The sequence below is a fragment of the Micromesistius poutassou genome (genome assembly GCF_964030765.1).
Source record: "Micromesistius poutassou genome assembly, chromosome: 16".
NCBI classification, from domain to species: Eukaryota; Metazoa; Chordata; class Actinopteri; order Gadiformes; family Gadidae; genus Micromesistius; species Micromesistius poutassou.
The window spans coordinates 9059181-9086300 of NC_140286.1; the positions used below are offsets into that span (position 1 = coordinate 9059181).

Below are 27120 nucleotides of genomic sequence, written 5' to 3' on the forward strand. Positions count from 1 at the left end.
TCCCGTTCTGCCTAAATAATATCAACCTCTACCCACCCTCCCCCTCCTCCCTCTCCTCCCCCATCACCCCCATCTCTCCCTCTCTCACTCCACCACCCCACTTTCTCCCTCCCCCTCCCCTTCTCCCTCACCCCCTCAGTGCCCGGGGCGCCCCCCAAGAAGCTGGAGGTGACGGCGGTGAACTCGACGGCCATCCGCGTCACCTGGAAGCCCCCCATGCAGGGCAAGCAGCACGGGCAGATCCGCGGCTACCAGGTCATCTTCTCGCGCCTGGAGAACGACGAGCCGCGGGGCCAGCCCAACATCATGGACGTGGCCCTCCCCGAAGCCCAGGTACAGAGAGCAGACCGAGACCCCACCTCAAAGCCCCCGCCCTAGGGGTTCAATTTCACTCCCACACGCTTTTCTATTTTTGTCTTGTCGTTACCCCCCCCCCCCCCCACCTCTCTCTCTCTCTCTCTCTCTCTCTCTCGCTCTTTCTCTCTCTTCCCCCCCACCCTCTTAGGTAGGGCACACGGATCGTGTCCAATTCATCACGATGTCTGTCATCCCTGTGTCAACACACTAGCCCCTCCCCTTCTGTTCCTACGCCCACCTCCTCTCTGAGTCTGGCCCCTCTCTCTCTCTCTCTCTCTCTCTCTCTCTCTCTCTCTCTCTCTCTCTCTCTCTCTCTACACGTTCTCTTACACTGCCCTCGGTGGTATCGCCGGCTCCTCTTCTGCTGCGGATTAGCGGCTGTAACAAGCTCCCTGTTAGCTCTAATAGCTGTTAAATATTTTATGGCTGTGGTTACATCAGTAGGAGGAAGGGGGGAGACTCTCCCCATGCTTTATATAATTCTTTATATGTTTTTTGCGCCAGCGAAGACGTATGCACTGCCTTGTTACCCCCCCCTGTTTATAAATTACAACTTATTTTCCCCGCATCGCCCTTTGCACATCAATGCGAGGGAGCTCAGGGATCGCCCCAAAGCGCCCGCGCCACTGTTGCAAGATGGATGAGAGATTGTAATCCTTAAGAGGGATTCAGGGAATCATGAATATCTTAAAACCGAAAAGGAAAAAAAAAAAAACACCTTTCGCTCTCGCTCAGTGCCTTGCGCCCTCTCCCTCGCCCGTTTCCTGGCTTAGCGCAAACCAAGCCACGGGGCTTCAATTACCAGGCCTCCTCCTCCTGGATTGTTTTTGCCGGGAGAATCACTATTTGTGCGTGAACACGGTTTCATTTGCTGATGTGCACAGCGGCCGTCCACCGCCACCCACCCAGCCGCCCAATCAGAAGCATATCATTCCAACGTGTAAGCCACCCCCCCCGACCCGCCAAACGCGGGCCAACAACTATTCCCGCGGGCCGCCGAGCACGTTCCTCTCGGGCCGAGGCGGTGGGGGGGGGGGGGCATTCGAGGGTGAACCTGCAGCGGGTTGCCGGTTGAGTTCCCAGGCGGTCCCGCTCCTCTGCTGTGCCCTACGGCGACGCGATTAACCCTCGTTTGCCTCTAAAAACACCCCGCTGTGCTCGACACACACACACAAACAGACACAGGCACAGACATACCCACGGCCACAGACAGAGACACTGCCGAGATGCTGGTGCCGCTGAAAGTCACCTTTAAACAAGGCAGGAGGCGCACTTCAAACCAGATAAAGCCAGCACGCCGAGCATAGATACCATCACTGCGGCCCTAAATGAATAATGAATGGCTGTGTGTGTGTGTGTGTGTCTATCCCAGATAAGATGACACATTATGAGCATAATAGTGAGACCGGGCCCCCAGTGCGCCCCGAAATAAGACAGGCAGAACAAAAAAAACACTCTGACCGATGAGTACCGCCCAATCCGCCCCCCCCCACCCGCCCAGCCCGCCAGCCCCCAATCCCCCCTCCTCCCACACTTCTTCCCACACACCTGGCAAAACAAGCGCGCCCTTCCGCTCCCGTTCATCAGCCCCAAACCAAAACTGGAGGTCTCTCGCCCCTGGCAAGCTCCTCAGACAGCTGTGTTGTGGCCCCTCCAAGCGTCGTGGCGGTCGGGACAAGGTCCCCTTGGTCTGCGAGGAGCACAACACAACAATGGCACCCTATCTTCTCCGGAGCGCCCTGCCCGTACCGCCGGCTCGGTGCGCCGTGGCCCCGGGGGGGTTGGTTGTGTCAAAAAAGGAGAAAATTGCAAAAGCGCAATACCCGAGTGAACTTAGCGTGACCCCGTCTGTCTGTACACACAGTGCCTCTCGCCACGTCTCATTTGCGCAGGGCCGTGCTGACATAACACAAAAACAACAAAAAGGCGTGAGGCACAAAGTACGGGCTAGCACAGTATCGAGACACCCCGTTCACCTCGGCCTCACCCCGCCTCGCCGAAACCCGAGTTTGCTCAATCCCGCCTTCTCCCTCCCTCCCACCCCCCCTTCACCTCCTTCCTTCTCATGACCCTCCCCCAGCCGGAGCATCAGGAGGGGGGGGTAATTACCAGAGGCTTGCGTGTGGGTCAGTTACCCTCGATTGAGTCATCTACACAGATTAGTTTTGTGTGCGGCAACAGCGACGGTGCCAAACCTGCGAGGACCTGCCCCGGACGTCATTAAGGACCGCACAGGACTGTGGCTCCGCCCCCCCCCCCCCCAAATTCCGCGCACGCCCCACCGCCTCCCTCACAAGCCTTCCCTTTCACCTCTTCACATACCACAGGCAAAGGATAACCCTCGGTGGGAAGGGAAAGACAAAAACCAACAACAACAAAAACGACAGAACAATGGGGCCAACATGAGCCGACCCGCACACCCTCCTATCCTAGCTGGTGTTCCACTGCGGTGGTGGGGGGGGGGGGGGGGGGGGGTGTGCGCAAGGCTCAACATGGGCTCAAGTAACTCTAACAACCAATGCCGAATTGGAAAAAACTTACCGTTTGGGGCACAACCAATCGAAATGTTCTCCACCTTTTTTTATTTTTAAGGGTGTTGTGAAATCAGCCTCACTGGCGCCCTGTTGCCAGCTCCACCACAAACACGGTTGGACTGCCAGGGGGGGAGGGAAAAAGCAGGGCTGTAGCCCACTCTTACCGCCAGCCTTCAATCTTTAATCACGTATCTCAGCTCGCTGATTGGACTGGAGATGCTTGTTGAAACCACTCTCGACTCCCCTCTCACCCTTCCCTGCTCTTTATTATTTTTTTCTCCCCTGTTTTTTCCCTCACTACGCATCACATTTTATAAATCGATCCATATGTATCATCCGTCTATGGGCCCATCCATCTGAATCAATCTATATCTCTACATCTCCTTTGTCTATCCATCCGGCCTCACGGATGAGCCCACTGGTCCGTTAGCCCCCGGTAGCTAGCTCGCCTCGCACTACGGATAGCGGTGCCTTGGCGAGCGCTTACCCGTGTGTGGGCGGGCTTTTAAGCTGCTCTTTTCCGCTTCAAGTGGGTGCCCACACAGCGGCCTCATTTCCACGGCTAAATTTAACTTTGAGGTCGTCGACAGCCTGACGTTTCTCATCCTCCTCCCCAACCATATCGCTATCAGCACAAATTAGCCACAATCCTAAGTGGCCAACAGGCGCCACTCGGCCAGGCCTCTGCATCCACTCGGAGGACCCCCCCTCCCCCGTTTTCCGCATGTATTTTTCCTTGGAAAGTGCTGAAACCGTTGGCCAGGGCTCAGAAGGTATTAGCCTTTAACCCGGGCACTTTCCACCCCCAAGCTTTCCTGGCCATTTTTTCCACCATTTCTTTTTCCAGGTTCATTTTATTTGACCACTCATGCGATATACATATATATTTTTTGTGTGTACTTATGGGACGGCGCGCTCATGGGCAATGTGCCTACGTGTCCTATCTGCGGCGAAGTGTGTCCGCGCCTGTGTGTGTGTTTAAGAACAAGCCAGGCAATGCTTCACCGCCTCTGTGGCCTTGGCTGAGCGGGAATGGAAAGAAAGAGGGGGAGAGGAAAATGGAGGACGAGAAGCCCCTCAGACGGTTTCACTCCATCAATCCTGACAGCTCTTTCTCTTCCACATCACTCCATCCCCTGTGCTGCTTGTTCTCTTTTTTTTTCCCCCGCTCAGCCCAGGCGGCCCCATGACATCACATTTGCATTCACAAGTCTGCAAAATAACACCCCTCTGTTTTCCCACCACAACAAAGGCCATAAGCACCGGTGCCACATTGGCATCCCGCAACATAAATCGGTACCGGCAATTTTTTTTACACACACACACACACTTTATTTATTTCATTATACCTCCCAAAATGATTCCATTGTAAACAGGGGGATGGTGATGGAGAGATAACTGAAGAGGAGCCTAGTGAACCCTTAATGTGTTCACTCCTCAACGAGGACACGGCGAACGGAGTCAATGGTAAACAAATTAGGCAATTAGGCACGTCGCAAACTGTTATTCATGGCGTTAAGGAGCAGCTGTTTTTAAACGGCGCTCTTCAGTGTGCTCACCGCCACGTCGGGGGGAACACGTGGCAGCGGGTTTCTCTGATGAGGGGGAGCACGCACACGCACACACACGCACACACACTACACACACACACACACACACACACACTGCTGTGGAGGACTTCATAACCCCCGGCCCCTTCGGCGAACAAGACAAGAACACACACACATCCAGCAGGGGGCCCTGTTTCTATCCAGGAAGGAAAAGCGAGGACAAGAAGAAGGAACCCAGTCTCGTCTGCTGGCGGCCTCAGAGTACCCCGGCGTCTCCGTCGAGGACGGAGCGAGAGAGGACACAGCGCTGTCGGGTCACCGACTTATCTCGGGAGTGTTTCCACGTTGTCCATCACCCCAACACAAATAAGTAAACAAAATACAGGGCGCACGGCACGTCCTGGAAACGACGTGCATAATTCATATCAGAAGGTCATTTACTCACTTATTTATAACGGGCTTTCTCCGTTAGAAGACTCGTAAACATCGGCGCGGATACCGGCCGAGTCACTTAGCAGCGAGACGGAGACGAGACGGCTCCCCGTCGGGGTGGGGAGGGGTTGGGGGAGGGTGGGTGTAAGGACGGCATCCGGTTCTGCACGGATGGCGCTTGATGTCACGAGGCCGACGTAGCGGCACTGGTAATAGGATTTCACGCTCGGTGCCGCAGAAACTCTGCAACAGGAAAATGGGCTTTGCACCGCCTCCCAGGACTGGCTCAGGGGCGGGCCCGCGGACCAGGCCAAGGCTGGGAAAATATACACGGTGCAATATGGATGGAGGGCTCCGTCTTCCCCCTTGGTTTGTTAGTATTTTATTTTGCGAGGAGGATGTTGAATCTTTTTCCGCGAGTCTACATCGGGGATCCCTGCTTTGCTTTTGCAGTGAGACGGTGATGGAGGAAAATGGAGTTGCTAGATTTGGAGTAAATAAACAACCCAAAAAACAAGACAGTGCATCGTGTATTCAAAACAAAATCTACAAATCTATCGCGAAAATACTGTCAGAGTTTATAGCCCCCAAGACCTGTTTTCACAATTTAGTCTGTTTAAACACAAATAGCCTCCTTTATTCATTCAATTTTTTCTCTCTCTCTCTTTCTCTCTCTCTCTCTCTCTCTCTCTCTCTCCATCCCCTCCCCCCTATGCTCTGCACAATGAGTCTGTTGTTGACACCTGTGTTCATTCATCTGCTTCCCAGCGAAAAAAAGAAAACTGTTTTTTCTTTTTTTTGCCTGCTCCCCCCCCCCCCCCATCACACGGGCTCCCGCCGTGTTGTCGTCTGTGACTCATTTCTTTCTCCCGTTCTGTATGTCCTGTGTGTGTCTCCGTCTCTCTCCCCCATCAGTGGAATATTGAGGAGTCCACCGAGCATGTGAGTAACTCTCATGTGTGTGCTGCTGGGATGCTGCTGCTGTCAGGCAGGCTCTTCCTCCCTCACTCTCTCCCTCCCTCCCGCAGAGTGGGAGATGAGCATCTGTGCGTGTGTGTGTGTGTGTGTGGGGGGGGGGGGGGGGGGGTGTTTGCTCGCTCTATCTCTCTCTCTGTGTGTGCTCGCAGGCGTGTGGCAAAAATCGGTGCATCGTGTGATCTCGGATTTGATCTGTGGTGTTTGTTGGTGTGTGTATTTGTTGGTGTGTGTGTTAATACTAACAATGTCAAATGATATGCATATGTTAATGTTGTAACATTGTTACTAGTCAATTAAAAACACATTTGTATGAAGGATCCTTGCAACTAGAGATAGCTCCCTTCCTCTCTCCATTTGAGAGGCGTTAAGTGAGTTACTTCTTTATGGTGTAGATTCCTTTAGTGGTCTTGAATCCTTGCAGAATGTCCACTTTCCCCCCCATGGTCTAATGCAAATTCACTTGGTCTCTCCCGCTATGGCTGGCTCAGCCATGGGCAAACCTTTACTCTCCAAGATTGCCCCTCCCCTCCCCTTTGGTTCCTTAGTGGTTACCGACCAAGAGGAGAAAGTCTCCCTTTAAGATTCATGTACACCCATTGTCTCATTAAAGATGCTTGGTATATCGCCATCCGTGTCTCCCTATTGCCACGCTCCATTTAATGAAGGAAGGCCAAGAGCATAAAAACAAACCTGTGAATAAACAGAATGCTGCGTACTAAACCATGCTGAATATCTGAATGAACTGCTCCTGAGGCCAGGAAAGCGACCTCATCGGAGGACATCCCCACACTCCCCAATGGTGGTAGCACCGCGCACCTGCTGTTCCAGATGACTCCCCCCCCCTCCCCCTCTGCCTCCCCCTGTCACTGAGGGGGAGGAGCCTGGTGCTCCCATCAGCGTCTCGCTGTCTCTTCCGGTTGCCTTCAGCCTTTCATGTTGCGCTCCTCTGGCCGGATGACGTTCTCGTCGTCGCCAGGGCGATTGCGGCGGCACGCCGGCTGTCACACGGCCCAATTTGTTAGGGCTTATTACCTCTGCGGACGCAGATGCACAGACACACACGCTTGCGTTCCCTGTATCGGTCGGAGATGATTCCAACGGGAATCTGTCAGGTCGTCACAGGAAAGCTTTCAGCGTCTGTGAGGAGATGTGAGAGGTGTCTAAGGGGGAGGGTTTGTGACTTTACACGGCCGTCGTTTGGACTTCATTATTAATGCACCGCTTATATTAATGTAAATACCAGCGGCAGACGGAACCTTTGATATTATGATGCTTGTTTTATATGGAGATTTGCGGGCAGCCGTTTTCATTTGTTATTCGAAGGGCATTGGACCATGTTGACAACCTTTTCAGCATGCATGTGAGTGCAGCCTGTTGTCGGTAATGAATGAATCAAACAAAATGCATAGTCCGTGTTTAACCTAGCGTAATTGGCTTTTTATTTAAACGTTATTGGACAGAAAACACAGACCAACTAAAATATTAAAAGGGAAAAATAAGGGTTTAATAAAGCATGCGCATGTGCATGTAATGTGGATAGAATAGTCTGTTCAACAAGGATAGCAGAGAACAAGATAATCTGAAAGAACCACGTAGTATTTTGTTGAAAGCTATGATGTCTTCAAAGGATATGCAGTATCGAACTTTGACATAATGATTAGGGCGGCGTACAAGAAATAGCTGATGGCAAGAAATTAAGAAGCAGATTTTGAACTAATCGGCCCACAAATCAGACGCATTTCAAATACCGAAAAAAGGCTGACACCTTGGCTGTAGTCGGGTCCAGGGGGCCAATGTCTGATCTCACTCACTCACTCACTCACACACACACACACACACACACACACACACACACACACACACACACACACACACACACACACACACACACACCGCCTCCTGTTGACGCTGATTAACACTTGACAGACACGGCGTTCAGACACTGTCAGATGCAGGCATCTGTTCGCCCCGCACCCTTGTTGTTTCTTGCGCTGCCACGGTGAGAAGCGCTGTGCACCGCGTGCCAAGCAGCCACTGTACCGTAGCGCCTCACCGCGAGCACCTGTGAACATCTGAGCGCGTTCGCTCGGCCTCGCCACCCACAACACCTTTTACACCCACTATATATAATACCTGAGGCAGGTGGTTTCTTTGTCATGTTCTTTCCTAGCGCTAAAGTTATTCCTTATCTCGGTTAGACGAGGCGTGCTCTGCACAGAAAAATTATAATAAATGATGTGCGACACACGGAAACATAATTGCGTCCAAAGTATCACCCCCCACCCCCCCCACAAGGATTTTTCACTACACAAGCGTTGATAGCTAGCATAGAGACAGAGAAGAGAATCCATTTCAGTGACGGTTGGACTGGATAATCTCAGTAATGCCTTTTGGTGCCGTTCTAAGCATTTGCTCCGAAGGAAACTTTAAAGCCCTGCCTTTTTCTTTTTTTTTTCTTTCGTTCCTCTTTTCCTTTCTTTCGAAATATCACGCTGGGCCCAGCGCGACCTTCCTACAAACCTTGCAGCGGGAGTGTGTGAGGGACAGGGGGGCGGGGGGGGAAGGTGGGTTAGACTGGGACTCGGGTGCACGTCGCTGTCGAGACTGCGGAAGCCATTTTGCCTGATTAAAGTTATGAGATCAATGGTTTCGCGACACGGAGGAGCAGCGCCTGGCTTAAAGGGAGCAGGGCCGGTAGAACAATATCAGGGTATATGTGTATATTGTGGGGAAGATTTAAAAATACACTGACGTGGATGAGGATGCAAACGCGTCATTTGCAGGTGAAACTGCGTTAGGGCCAGAGTAAAGTACAGTGACTTTGAGTTTGGCTGTTGCATGAATTGCAACAGAACGCTTGTAGGCATCTTGAGTGTTTGTCCTCTCTGTGGCCCTGGTAAGACAACTCAGGCATGTGTGTACACGCCTGGGGCACTCATTTGTTCTCTGTGTGTGTGTGTGTGTGTGTGTGTGTGTGTGTGTGTGTGTGTGTGTGTGTGTGTGTGTGTGTGTGTGTGTGTGTGTGTGTGTGTGTGTGTGTGTGTGTGTGTGTGTGAGCTTTGGTATGTAAGCTTATGTATGTTTTCCCTGTGTGTATGTGTGTTGATTGTGCTTGTGTGAATCCGGGTCTGTCTCTGCGTGTTAGTGTGTGTTAGGGGTTCTGTGTGTGTGTGTGTGTGTGTGTTTGGGGTTTTGTGCGGTTCTGCGTGTGTTTGTGTGGGTTGGCGCGTCTTTGTTTATGTGGAAGCGGATCAATGTGTGTGGGATGGCGTGTGCACTAGGGTGTGTGTGTTGCGTCCACGGTGGCTGCAGTTCGTGTTAGTGAGTGCTCGTTCTGCAGCCAGTCACTCTGTGTGTTCTGAACTATCGTTTGCGGTTTGCTGTTAATTAAATGCTGTTCATTTGTCCCACCTTGCTGTGTCTCTGTTCCTGTCCACCCATTCGGATTGCCCACTCAAGTGCCCCTGAATGTATTAAGAAAATTGATTGGCACTGAAAGTCTACGACTCAAATCCAAAAGGAAACGGAAGAGAGATGATAGATTTCACGTCTTTCTATCCGCTACGTGTCTAATTGCATAGCGCACGGCGGCCATATTTGAACCAAAGAAACCTGGGGCATAATGTCATGCTCAGCCAAGCGGTAGACAGCGACACTGACACACTGGTGCTGTTCTGGTTCAACCTGTTGGGTTGTTGGTTTAATGGGTTCAGTGTGTGCATTGTGGTCGGGCAAAGGGGCTTTTTTTTTCTTTTTTTCGACCAAGAGAGGAAAAAAATGCTCCCTTCTCCGCCTTGGGAGGGGTGAGGGGGTGGGGGGTGGAGTCTAAAAAGTCCTTCTCCATTGAAGCACCTCCATTGTGTAATTGAGCGTTGAACGCAGAAATGTATTGAATCTGCAGGTGGATGGAGAAGGGGTGTCCTAACGTTGTGTTTTGGAGTGTGGATTTTTTGCGGTGTGTGTTTGTGTTCTTTTCACGCGGGATTAAGTGCTTGTGTGTGATGGGTCGGCTCTAACAAACCCGAGGCGCCGTCTCTCTCTCTCTCTCTGCGTCACGCGGCTCCCTGCTCACTGTGTCCGGGGGGGTTTTCTGCGTGTTTGAAGGAGGCCATCATCGGGGGGCTGCACGCGGAGACCACCTACTCGGTCACGGTGGCGGCCTACACCACCAAGGGGGACGGAGCACGCAGCAAGGCCAAGGTCATCACCACCACCGGAGCAGGTAAGCTCGCCACGGGACGGGACGGGGCGCCTTGACTACCTTGACCAACCATGAGCGTTCCTATTTTTTATTTTTTTTATAATTTAAAGGGTGATGGCTGCATGGGAACTTAAACACTCTCCCCCCCTCCGCAGTGCCAGGCAAGCCCACCATGATGATCAGCACCACCATCGGCAACACGGCCCTGATCCAGTGGCAGCCGCCCAAGGAGATGGTGGGCGAGCTGATGGGCTACCTGCTGCAGTACAAGCGCACAGAGGACGAGGCCTTCACGTCACGCGAGCTGCGCAGCCAGGACGACCACTACACGGTCACGGGCCTGCACAAGGGCGCCACGTACGTCTTCCGCCTCAGCGCCAAGAACCGCGCTGGCGCGGGCGAGGCCTACGTCAAGGAGATCAGCACGCAGGAGGACACGCCCTCGGGCTTCCCGCTCAACCTGCGTGTGACGGGCCTCACCACCACCAGCACCCAGCTGGCGTGGGAGCCGCCGGCGCTGGCGGAGCGCAACGGGCGCATCACGCAGTACACGGTGGTGTACCGTGACATCAACAGCCAGCAGAACAGCACCAACCGCACGGGCGACACCCGCATGACCATCCAGGGGCTGAAGCCTGACACCACCTACGACATCCGCGTGCAGGCGTTCACCAGCAAGGGCAGCGGCCCCATCAGCCCCAGCATCCAGAGCCGGACCATGTCCACCTCCCCGGGTAGGACTCGGAGGGAAAGGGGAAGGGGAAGGGGGGTGGGGGGGGGTAGGGGGGTTGACGGGGATCAAAGGTGTACACTGGGTCCCCAAACACCGCCGCATTATCGGGCAACGCACTGTTTTTTTTTTCGCTCGCTGGCAATCAGTCGCACCGCTGATTATTAATCTACTATTGATTTGTTTTGTTTTTCTCACAACATTTCTCGCAATCACACAGAAAGAAACCCACACACACACACATGATGACATGAATACACACAAGGATGCACGTGTATGAACATGCTTGTATACAGTCTTTACAAGTACATGCGTCTTTCAGTCCATCCCTGTTGACTTCATGGCCCATCCCCGGTGATAGTGGGCTACACATGACGCCACCTTCCTTTCCCCACGTAATCCCACCTTATTTTCTCCATTCACCTCAGCGGTGTGTTATTGATTCAGAGAACACTAATCTCATTACATGCTGCAACCACAATGCGGCTCCAACAACACACACACACACACTCATGCACTATAACACAAACACACACACACACAACACGCACAGCATGCGTCCCCTCCTGCGTTCGAGGCAGTGCATTAATATGCATGTGTTAATAGCAATAGTCACTAGGTGCACACAAGGTGTTTATATGTTTGTGCAGCACCTCCCCCTCCTGTTTTTACATTTCACACTAATCGTACAGGCATTTGCCTGTTGCATGTTGTAGCAGAGGGAGGGGGAGAGTGTATAATTAGATGCAACAGTCCTGGGAGGGATGAAAGGTATTACCAAGCGATCGGTAACCAAGCGTGAATGAGAATGCCGGTGTTTTTGTGCACACATCCACCCGGCTTTCACCCACCACCAAGGCCAGGGAGGTCTGGCCTTCAGGTAACACCACGGACTGTGTTCAGAGCATTAGCACCGCATGGTTGTGTCCAATTCAATTAGGCGGCTTAGCAAAAAAGATTAGTTTTTGCATTGTGGAGAGATGTCATGCTTGAGATGTTAATCTGAGCCCTCTTCATTCCGACAGCATTCGCCACGAGCTTTGGTGTGAAAGCCGTCATGAAAACCTCTGTGCTGCTCACCTGGGAAGTGCCAGAGAACTACAAATCCCAATCCCATCAGCCTTTCAAGGTAAGATGAACCTGTGAGGCAATGAGACAATTAGCACTTGTAATGATTGTGGAAAAGCATATTCCCTTGGCAAATCCACCAGATATAAACCTTATAACCACACATAATATCCACTGGAATTGTGGTAAGGTAAGGGGTTTCCTTTGGTGATTATTAGTATACTATAGCATGAGTAAATAAATTGGCGTGAGCTAATATATGCCAGTTTTCTCAATGGATTCAATGTTGATTAATCCATTTAAGCAACTTACGCAAAGAGTAGCCTTTCCATAAGTGTCTGTTCATCTGTAATGATGCCAAAAGCTCCTAACCATCGCCATCGGGTCAGATTCCCAGCAAAATGAGATGCAATAATTGAAGGCTGGGAGACATATGGAAAGGCTACAGTACATAACCACAATTACTGGAACATTACCAGATTGCCCAACATCAGTTTTTCCTGAACCGCTGATGTGTCTCTCACATTTCTCTTCATAAAAAATGATCCGTGGAGTGAAAGCACTTACTTGTGATATGAGGCAGAGGAGCTCCTGGGAAGGCAGTCTTTAGTATGGAGAACGTTCCTGTGTTTACCACACTTCTCTCAATCATTTTCCATTTGAAAACAAAAAGCCTCAAATAGCTCACACCAAGTAATGAATGAAATGCAAAGAAGCATGGGGAAAACTAAAACAAGTCACATGACCCGCTTTAAGTGATTTAATTACGCTCATTAGAAACGTAATTAATGGTGAGCATGACAACAGTGTCACGGAGGGCTGTCACTTGCGGCAATGTGTGGGCCGGAGCAAGGCTCGAGACTTAAGTTTGCTACTGGTGGTCATGGTGCCAATTACTTCGTTTTTTCATTTATTTCATCTGGTGGCACCTTTTATAAATGTGGTCGCGCCACATTATCACAACTTTTTTGCAGTATTGGGATGTCTCATACCATCTATCTGTGCACATTTATTTAAAAAGATGTACACAATTGAAATATAAATGTTTTTATTGCATGGATGGTCTTTTTCTTTTTTACCGCCCGTGCCTTGACATCTCTCTCCTCACGAACCAGCTCTTCGCATTCCTCCTCCTCCTCCTATATCAAAAGGCTCTACCTGCTCTTAATAACAGGCTGGTTACTTGGTCATATACTCCAGTCACGAATTTCTTTCTTTCATCCAGAATAGGGTGTCTGGGTTTTTTCCATCGCATGCTCTTGAATAGCGCCAGGGCTTCGGCACGATTTAATTGAAACTTTACACAACGTACAAACCACCACTTTACTCTCATGATCCTTTGACACACACCCAGACGTTCAAAGCCGCGTGTCTTCATGGGAACTCAAGCGGGTCGTGTTTCAGGGTGTCTCAAAAAATTGGCCCACATCGCAGTGCCATCCGTCACCGCTCTTTAAATTGAACAAAGAACAAGACCTAACATCGAATCATGTGATGTAGGTTGTCCTGCCCTGCTACCTGACACTGCACGGCGGGGCACTCCCTGGCTCACCTGGTGGGCAGCACGCCTTTCCAGTAAGGCTCTGCCGGAACCCAGTCAGACTTGGACCAAAAGCGGGCCAGAAAATCCTCTTGATTTCACAAATGTTATTGGGGGCGAAAAAACAACTGTCAACAAAATGTCAACTGATGGATTAATAGATGTATTTTTTGATCTTGAGCTTGGCTGGCGTGAGGTTGAGAACGTCATGTTAATTTGCAAGGCTCTTAATGATGTGCATGCACAATATGTCAAGCTGATATTATATTAATTCCCACCTCACACTAAGTGTTAAGCTGTCAATTTGAAGTGAAAAGGCAGGGCCCTGGCTGTGGTTGCTTGCCACCTGACTCTAAACCACATAGGAGGTGTCAGATGAAGGGCTGCGTGCCGTTCGACTGCATTTCATACCGTCTGCCTGGTGTTATTACCCTGTGTGTGTGTGTGTGTGTCTGTCTGTTTGGGTGTGTGTGTTTCTGGGAAGAGAAATGGTGCGATGAAGAATAGATTGCATTTTTTCTGTAGTATTTTCACTCTGTGTGTATGCACACTGTGTATGTATGTGTGAGTGAGTGTGCCTGAAAGGGAAATTGTCTTTCTAGGGGAAAAGAGGGAAGATCGGAAAAGTGTGTGTGTGTGTGTGTGTGTGTGTGTGTGTGTGTGTGTGTGTGTGTGTGTGTGTGTACACAAGCACGTGACAAACAGTGCATGTGTCCTACAGAGGTCAATCGTAAGCACATAGTCCCTCTCTCCATACAGTGGTTCCCTACAGTACAGTGCATCAGGTCACTAACGTGTGTGTGTGTGTGTGTGTGTCAGATCCTCTACAACCAGCAGAGTGTGGAGGTGCAGGGCGACCAGAAGCGGCGGCTGATCACGCGGCTGCAGCCCGACACGGACTACTCCTTTGTGCTGATGAGCCGGGGCAACAGCGCCGGTGGCCTGCAGCAGCAGGTGTCCATCCGCACCTCCCCCGACCTCTTCAAGTCCAAGCCCGTCCTCTACAGCCAGCAGCAGGCCCAGGGCGGCAAGCTGACCATAGACCTGCCCCAGGTGCAGACCACCACGCAAGTCAGGTGGGTGATGAGCTGTCTGACCGTCCACCTGGGCTGTGTGGGAGGGTGGGTCCGTCTGGGGGGGGCTCTCTGTCTGTCTGTCTGTTTGTATGTATGTAACTATGTTTGTCTGTCTGTCTGGGATAATGTTGAACATCTGAATATGTTATGACCTTGACGTCAAGACCCGATTCTACACTGCACACTTTATTATTCTCAACCTGTTATTCCAACGTTGTTTGAATTGACTTTACGTGTGCTCGGTTCCGTCCTCCTTCGGTAATGACAATGTCATCCGAACGCGTGCCGCACTTGTGAAGCACCTCCGGCCACCTTGAGGCTAGCCGGCGTAGCGTTGGTAAGCGAGGTGCACTGGTTGGCCGCAAGATAACACGAGTGCACAACTCAAGACATCAACAGCGCCGTGTGATCCCCACTTTACACCCGGCCCGGTGCTCAACCCCCCCCCTCCCCCCTTCTCCCAATCTAGAAACCAAAGCCTGCGCTGCCCGCCAACTCGGTCAAACAGGGTCTGATGGTAATTGAGACTTCTAACATCAGGAGCAGTCATGTTGCTCTTATTTCTCAGGCTCTACTAGTTAAGAGCAGAATCGTGCCTCACCCGGGAAAGTGGTGTCTTATCTGTCTGAGCCATACTCCTCCAACCTCACCCCACACACATCGCCACACCTGCAGTGCACAGACACTCGCATGCACACGTGTGTCCACACATGGACACGTTCCCGTAGACTCACGCACCCATACACATACAGGTGCTAGAGTCATCCGCTGTTCCGCACATAAAACACAGACATATTATCCCCCTCCCAGTTCTTTGCATAAACACACTCAGATACGCACAACCAGGCACACACACACACACACACACACACACACACACACACACACACACACACACACACACACACACACACACACACACACACACACACACACACACACACACACATACACACACACACACACACAGCCACCCATACATACACACACACACACACAGCCACCCATACATACACACACACACACCCAGCCACCCACACACACACTCCCATCCATCATCCGTGCACTCCTATGACCTCACAGGACCACTCATGGACACCCACGCACGTACAAACACTGGCAGGCATGCGCCTATAGAACCGTGCATGCGGCCTATATCACTCTTAAGAGGGTGCGGGGCACACGGTGTCGGGCCAGGCGTTGATTTGTAAAATATAAAAAGCTTTTCCGGGGGGGTTGTCAGGGCTGGCCGAGCTCCAGCCCCGGACGGACGTCAAGCGAAGAGTGGGGCCCTGCTGATCGGAGGAGGTGGTGGTGGTGGGGGTGGAGGTGCTGGAGGAGGTGTTCTTACACAAGCTCCGAGATGTGATTGAATTTTAAAGTAAGGTCTAGGAAGAGGGAGGTGGGGGAGACGAGATGAGATGAGAAGGAACGGAACCGAACAGGGGTGCAGAGAGTTACCGTTGCCGCCTGAAAAGCAGATTTAAATATTTTTTACGAGTTTGTGGGTTTTTGAGAAAATGAGCAAAGATTGCCAGAAGCGCAGAGAACCGTGGAAGCCTGCTGGTGTTGATTGGGGGGTTTGGGGTGGTCTTGGGCTTTTCTGCACGCTTCCACAAACATCGATAAACACAGACAGGCAGGCAGACAGCCACGCTCATGCATCATACAAGCGCACACAGAGCGTGTCACGTGACCGGCCCCGTCGGCCTATGGGAATCCTAGCGCAAGCTCTTGTTTGATGAAGCCTTCCCTCCCCGGGACGGAGTGTTTGCTCGGGTCTCCATAGCAGCTGTTCATAGTCATTGGACATTACTTGGAGCATACCGCGTCGATTTACCAGCTCTTTGACCTTGCTTTCCAACCTCCTGTACCGCACTCTGAGTTGTGAAATCCCCCACACGCCCCAACCACCAAACCGTCTTTTCACACCTCGGGCAATAAAAAAAAAAAAAAAAAAGCCTAATAACGTGTCAGCCAAACGCTGGCGCCGAGTTGTGAACTGAGCTGCCCGCGCCCACGGCGGGTAGGTGTTGTGCCGCCACACGTGCACGCTGTGACGGGAGCCCTCTCTTTTACCCCGGGCAGGTGGTACTACATCGCAGTGGTGCCGGTGACTCCGTCGTCACGGCGATGGGAGAACCCGGACGAGATGGACCTGGATGAGGTGAGTGGCCAGACCGCACCCACGCCCCCCCCCCCCCCCCCCTCCTCTTCCCTGAAGGCCAAAACGGCTGACTGTGGCGGGTTAGAAGTCAAGAGACGCTACCTCCTGCTCCAACTGGGATAGGAAGTGACTGTTGGCAGTTAATTAGCACTTCCCCTTCTGGGAGTGCGGAGAGGGAGCCGAGGCGGAGGACGGAGATTGGTTTGCTTAGAAAGGCAGAGTATCCGGTTTCGGAGCCAAGAGCGGGTGAACCCGACAGCTTTAGGTCAGCAGGCTTTAATTATTGGATGTGAAATATCACTTCTTAAACTCCTTCTTCCTTGTCCTTCTAAGTTTGGCCCACGACAAACATAAAATGCATAAACCCTCAAAATATGAAATCTGAATATAAGGGTCGATTTACGACTGCTTGATTGGCGCCCTGAATAATGGCCTGCGCTATGTCGGGGGAAATCAAAGACAATCAAATTTAAATGACAAGCTTAAACATAAAAATTGTCTCCTGTTTTCCCAAGTAACCTTGTGAGTGTCTTTTCAACTTGGCGCTCTACCCATCCTGCTATTGGTGCTGCTCCCAACTGCCATGACATTGGCGATGTGGAGAGAGGACACTTCCCAGAGTCATTAAGCACAGAGCCGGCCCTGGTCTGGGACGTCCAACGTTGGATGAAAGCCCTGACGGGAGCAGCCCTTGGAATACACCAATTAACAAAATGCCTTGGAAAGCCCTCATTTGTTAATCACAATAGCAGTCATGCCGAGATAGGGCAGTGGTCCGCGACGGTACTGCAGGTGGTCCATTGAAAAGCAAACTAAAAATAAAAAATAAAAAACTTCATGTGATCACATCACATGCATAGCCTTTATATATAGGCAGTGTATATCTGAAACGATTTGTTTTAAATTATAAATGGAAGAAATAAGGCCTATTATTATTTTAATTTACCGTAAGTTTCTTGATCTCCCGTTTCCGTAATGTTTTGCATATGTTACTTGGACAAACTCCCAGCCTGTTCGTTGAGGACTTTGAGAAGATTTGATATTTGACTTTATCCAGTTCAGTTCAGTTCAGTTTGTTTGTGATTACCGTACATATTTAATACTCCATTATCATTGCTATGGATATAAGCCTGGTGTTCAAATGAACCTGATTACGCCCTTGGGCGCTTTAAATAAATACATTAAATATGTGGCAGCCGTTGTGTGCAGTAAACATTCTTTTAACAAGCCTGTTGTACTGATTCTATGTTACTTTTAGTGCTAATACATGCCTATTAAGAGGTGCAGGTAATTCAGGTAGGACTGTGTGTAGACATATTTTATTATGTGTATTATAAGGTGGTCCACGAAAATTCTTGATTATATAAAGTGGTCCACACACACTCAAAGTTTGAAAACCCCTGAGATAGGGCATTAATTGCTAGCCTCATAGCAATACAGCGTGGTTATCGTAAACGCTCACCTTTAACACTGACCCAAGGGCGTTTTATCTGTGCGACTGGAGACATGCTATTGGTGTTTTTCTGGTCAAGTATCTTAATACCCTCCAGTGAGTCCAGAGGATTAACGACCCAAAGATTTGCTCCGTTTTACACTATGTTGACGCAGTGACCTCCGATGACATCTGTGGGTTAGCAGTCTTGAGGCAACATGTGAAATATAGTGTCTTAGGTTCTCCGTTTCCTTCTCAACCAGAGTTTGGCAAACGACAAACAACTTTGATTGTGAATATTCGGATGGATTTGACAACGTTTTGATAAGCTCCCTTAATAACGGCCTGCTACTGTATCAGGGGACCTCAAAGCTGAATCCCGCGCCTAAACACCAAAACGATTCCCTCCCTTTCTCTGTTTCTGTCTCTCAGCTGCTGGAGTCGAGTGACGGCCCCGTACTGAGACGGCGGCGTCGGCGGCAGCTGGACGCAGCCAAGCCCTACATCACGGCCAAGCTGGCCGCCCTGCCCGCCGCCTTCACGCTGGGCGACGAGAAGCGCTACAACGGCTTCCTCAACAAGCCGCTGACGGGACACCAGCAGTACCTCTGCTTTGTGCTCGCCGCCCTGCGCGAGCAGGACAGTGACGCCAGCGACAAATACGTAAGAGCCCGAGAAGTTAGCATCCCACGTGTACGTGCCTAAAGGGACCGAATGCAATGGAGAGTGCTCATTGAAGCCTTTTGTCCCATAGGGGATGAAGCGGAGTGATGACGATGGTGACATGCCTAAATCCCCCACCGCAGGGTTTTTTGAGAGTGTATAGGAAAGCCCCAAACGCACACTTTCAAATTTCAAGCTTCCATGTGATGTTTAACCTTCGGTAAACATCACGTTACCGGAGGTTATTGAATGGTTAAAAACTTAAACCTGTTTAAAATCCAGCGTTGCCTGAAATGTGTCAAGTGCCACCAACTGGCATCGGGAATCCTGTGTGAGCATGTGCCCCCAGAATTATTAAATAAAACTGATTATTACCGAGGCTTATATTACAACTAACTAATGATATCAGCTTTGAAAGCACTTGGTTGCGATTAGCATATAGCAGGCTAACGGGCAATTGGTAAGTTTAAAAGTGCTCCCACTGACAACAAATCTTGACAGCTCCGTCGGTCTTGCCGTTCCTCAAAGTGTAACAATGTACCAGCGAGTGTGGGGATTACCGCATGAGACGCATAATCTCGGCTGAGAGGAAAAAAAAAGCTGAGGCTGCTTCCTGCTTAAAGCCTGCATGTATATGGCTAAAAGACAGAACAGTAAGCCTTAAGAGTATGTCATCACTGACAACCCCGTTGATTAAATGTAACAGCAATCTTAAAAGCAAATTAACCTGAATAAATGACGATGTGCTAGGCTACAACCAAAAGTTTTCTGTAATTTTCAAGTTGTCCTAATGTTTGATTTCAAAACTACTACTACTACTACAAGACTACTTCCACTTTTCAAAGATTTGGGCCCAGCCCTATATGTCGAAGGCAGCAAAAACCACCTCAGAACATGAGGAGTTATTTTATAATTAGTGTTTTTAACCCTTTCTTTAACCAGACAATTTTGTTAATCAGTTTAAATGATATTGTCGGTCAACAGTTAAACGGGTAGTTAACATCCCTAACATCAATCCTTGTTTCTCTTTCCATTACGATTTCTTTCTTCTTCTTCTTCTCTTCTTTCTTCTTCTTCTATGGAGAATTACAACGCTATGTAAAGCCTACTCAAGCACTTAATGCTTGTATTCATACACAAAAAACATGTTTTTTTCAGTCTTTCTCAATGTGCACCTTGAAAATGGCGATTTGACCTTGAAGGCTTCAACACAAAGAAAAAGCATTTTCTCACCTTTTTGTAGCCTGCTGCCAGGACCATTCAGATTTATAGCACTCGACATCGAACCGTCGTCACTCCCCACAAAATCACAGCAGCTTCAGTGGGGAACTGGAAATTGTTTACGCATGAAAGGCTTTCTGCCTTTCATCTGTAAACTTTTCAGTCAGCCAACCAACTTTCATATCAGCTAACGCCCCCCCCCCCCCCCCCCCCCCCCCACACACACACACACTTTGGCTAGCATAGAGGTTCGCCCACGCTGTACCCTCGCGCTCACCGAAGTGTGTGTGTGCATGTTGGTGTGTGTGTGTGTGTGTGTGTGTGTGTGTGTGTGTGTGTGTGTGCGTTGAGTCAAACAACACTTGCATGTAGGCCCCAGGGTTCTCAGTGGGACGGTCCGCTTTCGCCACAGCGAGAGATGCTAGGATGGGATTGCTCTGGGCTCCTCCTGGACCCAGGCCATGAATATTCAGCAGATTAGACCACCAGATGACCACAAAGTACCTAAGAAAGTTGGTTTCTGTCTTTCTTAAAGATCCCATGGCATGCTATTTTATGGATGATTTAATATAGGTGTTAGTGGGCCCCTAATACAGTACTTGAAGACGTTCAAGAAATTCAGGGCAGTGGACACCGGAGCCCTGGCCACCGGGCAGTAGGTAATTAGTTACTGGGCAGAGGGGCTCCGGCAGACAATCCTGGTCAACAATCCCTTTCTCCTCCATGTCGCGGTTCCCAATTCCTTCTCAACAATGGCCGAGATATCCCCCACTACGAATCTTGTTGTGGAAATACCAGAGACCTCAGACAACCCGACGCAGTCTAGTCTTTTCACCAAATGGGAGCTTTATGCAAGCTTGTGTTATTGTGTTGTGTGTTATACGCCATAACACCAACAGCAGAACGGTTATCCAAATAACAAAGAACACTTGCGTTACAGTGTGTGTATTCACACACACACACACACACACACACACACACACACACACACACACACGTGGTGCTAGCACGGTCCTAGCTCATTGTCTCATTGGCGGGCCAAATTCTCTGGGCGGGCCAAGCAGAGAAAGGGGAGGTAACCTGGCCCCATATGACGTCACATGGGGCCAGATCCCAAATCGAAGCGTTTCAGCGATCCTTTTTTCAAAGACGGAGCAAGATACCTACTTCTCGGTTTACACCTAATGCAATTTTAGCTACTGGGGGAACATAGGGAGGCTAGGGGAACTCAACTTAATGTTAGAAAACCTCATAAAGTGAAATTTTCATGCCATGGGACCTTTAAATTCTCTCATTTCTCCTTTTGTTTATTTTTTTGTCTTTTTTTCTATCTTTCTTTCTTTCTTTCTTCCAACCATGAACCACAGGGCCTGAAGTCTCTCTTAACCCGCTGCCCACCTTCCACTCTCCTCCTCCGAGACACTTAAGCACCCAGCTCTGCCCCAAACCCCCACCCTCCTCAAGCCGCCCTTCAGAAGGCCCTGCACAGCGTCTCGGTCTTCGCCCCCCCTCCCCCCTAAGCGTGGGATACGGGCCAGATAAGAGTCCTCAGGCCCCCCCTCGTCCTCCCCCCCACTCCCAGACTACCTCAAAAAACTCCATTGATCCGACCTGATCAATCCACGCCCCACCCACTGAGCCGCGGTCAGTGCTGAGGTGGACAATAAAAGACACCTCTGATCGATTCCCTTTCACTCTGCGAGAAAAAGAAAGACGAAAATGGAGAGATGTTGAGGTGGGATGGGGACGGGGGGGTGGGGGCTGAGGCGCTATCTCCCCTAGTGCTTGTAAATGTTTTACCACTGCTAATACACGCAGCACCACGCCAGAGAGAGGCAGAACCGCGAGATGGGGCCAACAGTTCGAAACATGGCCACAGGGATGCAAGGACTCAAACGGCCCCTGGGGGGGCTGTTCACTCTGGCTCTCTGTCTCTTGTCTATGTCTCTCTGTCTCTGTCTGTCTCTCTCGCTCTCTCTCTTGCTTTCTCTTGATCTCTCTCTCTTTCGCTCATTGCCTTTTTCTCTCTCTCTGTCTCTCTCTCTGTGTATGCAGTGGTCACACAGGGCAGCTGCAGGTTCACAAGGCACTGTAAAGACACAAAGCAGCCAGGCAACACTGCTCACTGCTGGCACGAAGGAGAGGCACGCGGGCATGAAATCCGTTGAAGATAGGGGTAAAATAGGGGATGATGCAAGGGAGGGGGACAAAGGTGAATGAAGCGAGGGGATGAGATGGAAAGGGCCAGAAGAATCGGGCAGAGTGCATGTTGGCTCAAGCGGGCCCCGAGGAGGATAAACAAGCCAGGGGAGGTGTGAAACAGGATGATAGACACCGGTTGCCTGTAAACTGTGCCATTTAAAAGGAGAAATGGGACGAGAAGGCGGAGCTGGGAGCAGGCTGTGTGACAGTAGAGGAGGGTGCAGGGAGGTAGGGGTAAGTGTGTGTGTGTTGGGTGTCGTGTCCGTCGCTGTGTGTATTTGCCGTGCAATGATGTCGCCGGCTGTTTGGGAGGAGACCCCCAGCCCTGTGATGTAGTACAGAAAGGGGTTTTCGGGCGTGACAAGGTCAGAGAGTTGGCCGTAGCGTGTGCGCTAATTTGTCACCCTTTTCTGATGACCTCGTGGAGAGGTGTGTCAACGACACGGCAACAGCCGACTCCATGAGAAGTATTCTGATTGGACGGTATATATAGATAGATATAGATATTGATATATGAATATTATATCATGGTAGCACTTGTGGAATGAGCAATGAAAATTCTTGTGGAAGAATTAGTAGGCATCACATGTGGTGTATTTTGCACCACACACACACACACAGCCCTCCAGCAACGTCTCCCGGTCTCCGGATGCTTTGTATTCTCGAGGAGCAGAAGGTGGCTGGAGGTGGAGGAGGAGGTGGATGGAGGTGGAGTAGTCTGCTGTTGAATGGCAAAACAGAACGGATGAGTTGGGGAATGTGCGAGCGAGGTAGTGGTTATGCAGCGGGGTGGGGGGGGAGTTTGTTATGGGTGGAGGGGAGAAGGTGTTCCAGCAGGGGTAAGCCTGGCCCTGCAGCCATATTCCTGTTTGTCACAGATAGAGGCGTAGTTGCAAATATTACATATCTGTCTCTGTCCCTGCTGTGTCTCTCCCTCTCTTTCCATATCTCCAGCTCCCTTCCTACTTTATTACTTTATCTCTCTCTCTCTCTCTCCCTATCGCCCTCTCTCTCTTTCCGCCCCCTCTTATCTCTCTCCCCCTCTTATATCTCGTATCTCTTTTGGAGGCTTAAGCTTCAACAAAATATAGTTTATTTGTTTGTTGCTTTATCAAATGATAAAGCAAGTGTTTGTTTGAGATGCTTTATCAAATGATAAAGCAACCCCCGCCTCCTCCCTGACTTGGCCATCTCAACCCTTTACATGCTGACTTGGCAGAGTGATCTCATGTTAACCCAGACTACCACACATGCCATGGAAGCCCAGCAGCCCCCCGGATCTTAAGGTAGCACCATACTGCGCTCTTGCTCAGGATCTCGCTCTCTGTCTCTCGCTCTCACTCTGTCTCTGTCGCTGTCTGTCTCTCGTTCTTGCCGTCTTGATCCCGCTCTCCATCCGTTGATCCCTCTCCTATTCTTTCTCTCGCTCTCTCTCTCTTTCAATCTCTTTCTGTGTCTCTCTGGCTCCACCTCAGTCTCTCGTGTGCTCCGCCGTGTATCTTTCTCATACTGGCAGTCTCTATCTCCCTCTTCCTCTCAATCTATTTTTCTCTCTGTCTCTCTCTCTCTCCCTCCCCGTCTCCACCTCCCTCTCTCTCCCTGTCTCCACCTCTCTCTCTCTGCTTTGTTCTCTCGGTCTCCACCTCTCGTTCCGTCACCACCTCTCTCTCTCTCTCTCTGCTTTGTTCTCCGCCCACCTCCGCACTCCACCTCCCGCGTCTTCATCTCAAACAAACACTTAAGAGCGATCACACGTTCCCAGTGGTGGAGCGCCCGACGAACACGGCGAGAAGGGAGGGCGGGGATAACACCCCATTGAAAAATACGCCAGGAAGATTCACAAATGTACAATTCGTGTTAGGGTATCTCTCGCACAGTGTCTTTGCTCTTTCAAACAGAGAGCCAAGCACACGAGTGTGTCATTGAAAGCCAGGGTTCAGAATCCTTGAAAATGCATGCACACATCCAAATGTACACACACACGCACGCACACACGTGCAGATACAGACACACACACAGATAAACACTGTCATTACTAACGTCATTACTCCTTTCCTTTGTGCCTTTGTTCCCAAATCACACCAGAAGTACACAATTCACACCCGATGTTGACCCACACACACACACACACACAGATTAGCAGAGTGATAATTAGAGATGCACATATAAATGAATTAGCCACACAGACAGTACCGTATTTTCTGAAAATGCGAAAAACGAATACTGTCACTGAGTCTTATTTATAGATTTTGCACGCATAGAAAAGACTGCAAAGAAAGAAATTCCTCATGCCGTCACGACGTAATACCCATACAAGCTTTGCGAACAAAAGGTAACCTCGTAAAGAAATCCACCCTGGCATCACTTCATAGCCGGCTGAAGAACAAGGCAGACCGTTTTTCCACAACGTGCGCTCCCATTGTGGTAACGATAATGATAATGATGAGGCACCTGTGAGGCTGAGCTTCTATGAGATATCAGAAGACATTTCAAAACGGAGGATCACAGAAATCACCCTCTCTGTTCCCTCCCCTCCCCTGTCCTCCCACCTTCTCCTCCCCTCAACTCCTTCCCCTCATGTCTCCTTCATAACTGCAGTGATTTGGCACCCTCAACCTCCCTCACCTCCCACACACCTTTCATCTCCAGAGAACAGGCCCTTCAACAAGGACCTTCGTGTGTAACACTTTGCTTTCTGGCAGCTTCGTCCAAAAAGTCGTAAAATAAAACACGGGATTGCATTCGAACATCTGGCACACCTCGATAAAAAGATGCCAAAACGCTTTCTGGTATGATTGGTAGATTCCTATGAGGTACTTTGAGCTTACACCATCCCATAGGGTTAAGGTGTGTGTGTGTGTGTGTGTGAGCTTAACTCTGCGACGGGGGGCTCAGGTCTCGAGCAGCTCGCCCTGCCTTATCTCTCTCCAATTAATATCTGCTGTGCCCGCCGCGGAGCCAGCTGCGCGGCTAATGATCTGGATTACCCGCTCCCGCACTGCATGCTGGGAGCCCCGGCTCCTTCCAGGACGGAGGCAGACGTGCTGGTGATCGATCTGTCACCCGTCACAGGCTGGCTCCCCCTCCCCGAGTCCCCGCCTTGCCCTTTCCCTTTTCACACAGCGGTTTTATACAACACAAGCTGAGCCTTAATGGCTGCTGACTCATGGCTGTGTTCTTGCTCCAGGGCAACAAACCCCCGACCCCGCACCCCGCCGCCGCCCGCCATGCAAAATGCACACCTTGGACTTCTTCCTGCCACCATTTGTATTTATACTTTGGAAACTCTGTCACGTCTGTTCTTCCCCCATGCACCGCCCCGTTCTCAAATATGTACAATCGTATTCCTCACTGGTTATTTTCTGTCAGAATACAGTGGATGTGTCTCATTTAAAATCTCCAACCAGGTCCCCCGCACCCCCCGTTGCCGCCATCTCTTCCTCCTCCTTCTCCTTCTTCCTGTCACGGTGTGAGCACTAATGAAGAGGAGATGAGTCCTCTTCTCTGCCCTCATTTATTTCTGCTGCCAGGAGACATACCCTCTCTCTCTCTTTCCTCTCTTCTCTCTTCTCTCTCTCTGTCTCTCTTTCTCTTTCTCTTTCTAGCTCTCTCTCTTCCCTCTTCCCTCTCCCTCTCTCTCCCCCCAGCCATGGCCAGTCTCACTGCCTCACGTTGTCCTGGGTTGTCTCCGGCCCCTCTCAAGCTGGTTATTGTCGTTGGTTAAAACAACAGCATCTGGCCGAAGCAGCCTCTGCTGCTCTGGGCTGACCTGTCACCGCTCTGGTTAGCGTCGCCAGCGACTGGTAGCTCCAGCGGTAGCTAGCCTGCAAGAGTCTTTAGCAGTTTGTCATCAGCCACTCCAGACAGAAAAAGTGTCATGCAAAACACCCTGGACCAAAGAGAGGACCCGGTGGTTCTGATTCATTTAACCACAAGCAAAGACGACACTGTAGGCACACCCAAGACCGAAAACGAGGCACAGGTGTCAAGTTGGTGAAATATAGTCCACCCCTGCTTCTTAAGGACTCGACAGCTTTTATCAGTGTCAGCAAGAAAACTGTGATGGATGTGCCACGCTCTGAGGGCAATGGCAGTCTGGCTTCTATCACACTCATCCACCCCTCTCTCTCTCTCCCCAACAGAGGACGTTCTCGGCCAGCGCCTACTCGGACCTCATCCAGGTGCAGATCCAGGACGTGTCCCCGCGTGTGGAACAGCCAGAGATGCTTTGGGTCATGGGCCCCGTGTTGGCTGTGGTGCTCATCATCATCATCGTCATCGCCATCCTCCTCTTCAAGAGGTAAGCTGACTCCCCCACGGTGGCAGCGGCGCCCCGGACCACAGCGCATGAGACCGAACCACAGCGATGTCCTCCTCCTCCTCCTGCCTGCGTCAGCGGTGTTTTACCAATGACTTACTTATGGACTGATCGCTCGAATTAGCCGTTTGGTCAATGAGAAGCTTTAAGCAGTGTTGTGGCTCAAATGTCACCCTGGTGTGTGTGTGTGTGTGTGCGCATGGGGGGCTGGGGGGAAAGAGGGTGGAGTATGGGTTGGTGAGTCTGCGGGGGTGTAGGTGTGTGTGTGTCTGTGTCTCAGTGATGTATGGCCATTGAATTGTTTCCTTTGGTTGCATCAGGACTGCTAATGAGCTCTGCCCCTCTCCCTCTTTCTCTCTTCTTCCCTCTGTTTCCCCCCCACCAGTTGCTCTCTCTCTTTCACTCTCTCTCTCTCTGTCTCTGTGTGTGCTTCCCCACTGACACCAGTGGTTATCCCTCTCCCTTTCTCTCTCTTGCTCTGAAAGCCTTAACATCCGGTCTCATCACCATCACATCAGTTGAGAGTTTGACGGAATGAAGCCAGAATGGGGGATGTGATTTGTCTAGAGGCCAGGGGGGTGGCGAGGTTCAGGGGGATACCCTGAATTCTGACCGGCGACTCCGGCCCAGTTGGCCCAGTCCGAACGCTAG

The 27120-nt window shown here is 50.7% G+C and overlaps 1 protein-coding gene across 1 annotated transcript in view; it reads left to right on the forward strand.

Moving 5' to 3' along the window:
* LOC311361054 (receptor-type tyrosine-protein phosphatase F-like) overlaps window positions 1-27120 on the forward strand; it is a 121637-nt gene that overhangs the window by 66644 nt on the left and 27873 nt on the right. The window contains 9 exon segments of the mRNA XM_084481228.1: window positions 140-333; window positions 5789-5815; window positions 9956-10073; window positions 10208-10786; window positions 11808-11911; window positions 14210-14466; window positions 16555-16633; window positions 18498-18728; window positions 26294-26451. Coding sequence (XP_084337354.1) covers window positions 140-333; window positions 5789-5815; window positions 9956-10073; window positions 10208-10786; window positions 11808-11911; window positions 14210-14466; window positions 16555-16633; window positions 18498-18728; window positions 26294-26451 — 1747 coding nt within the window.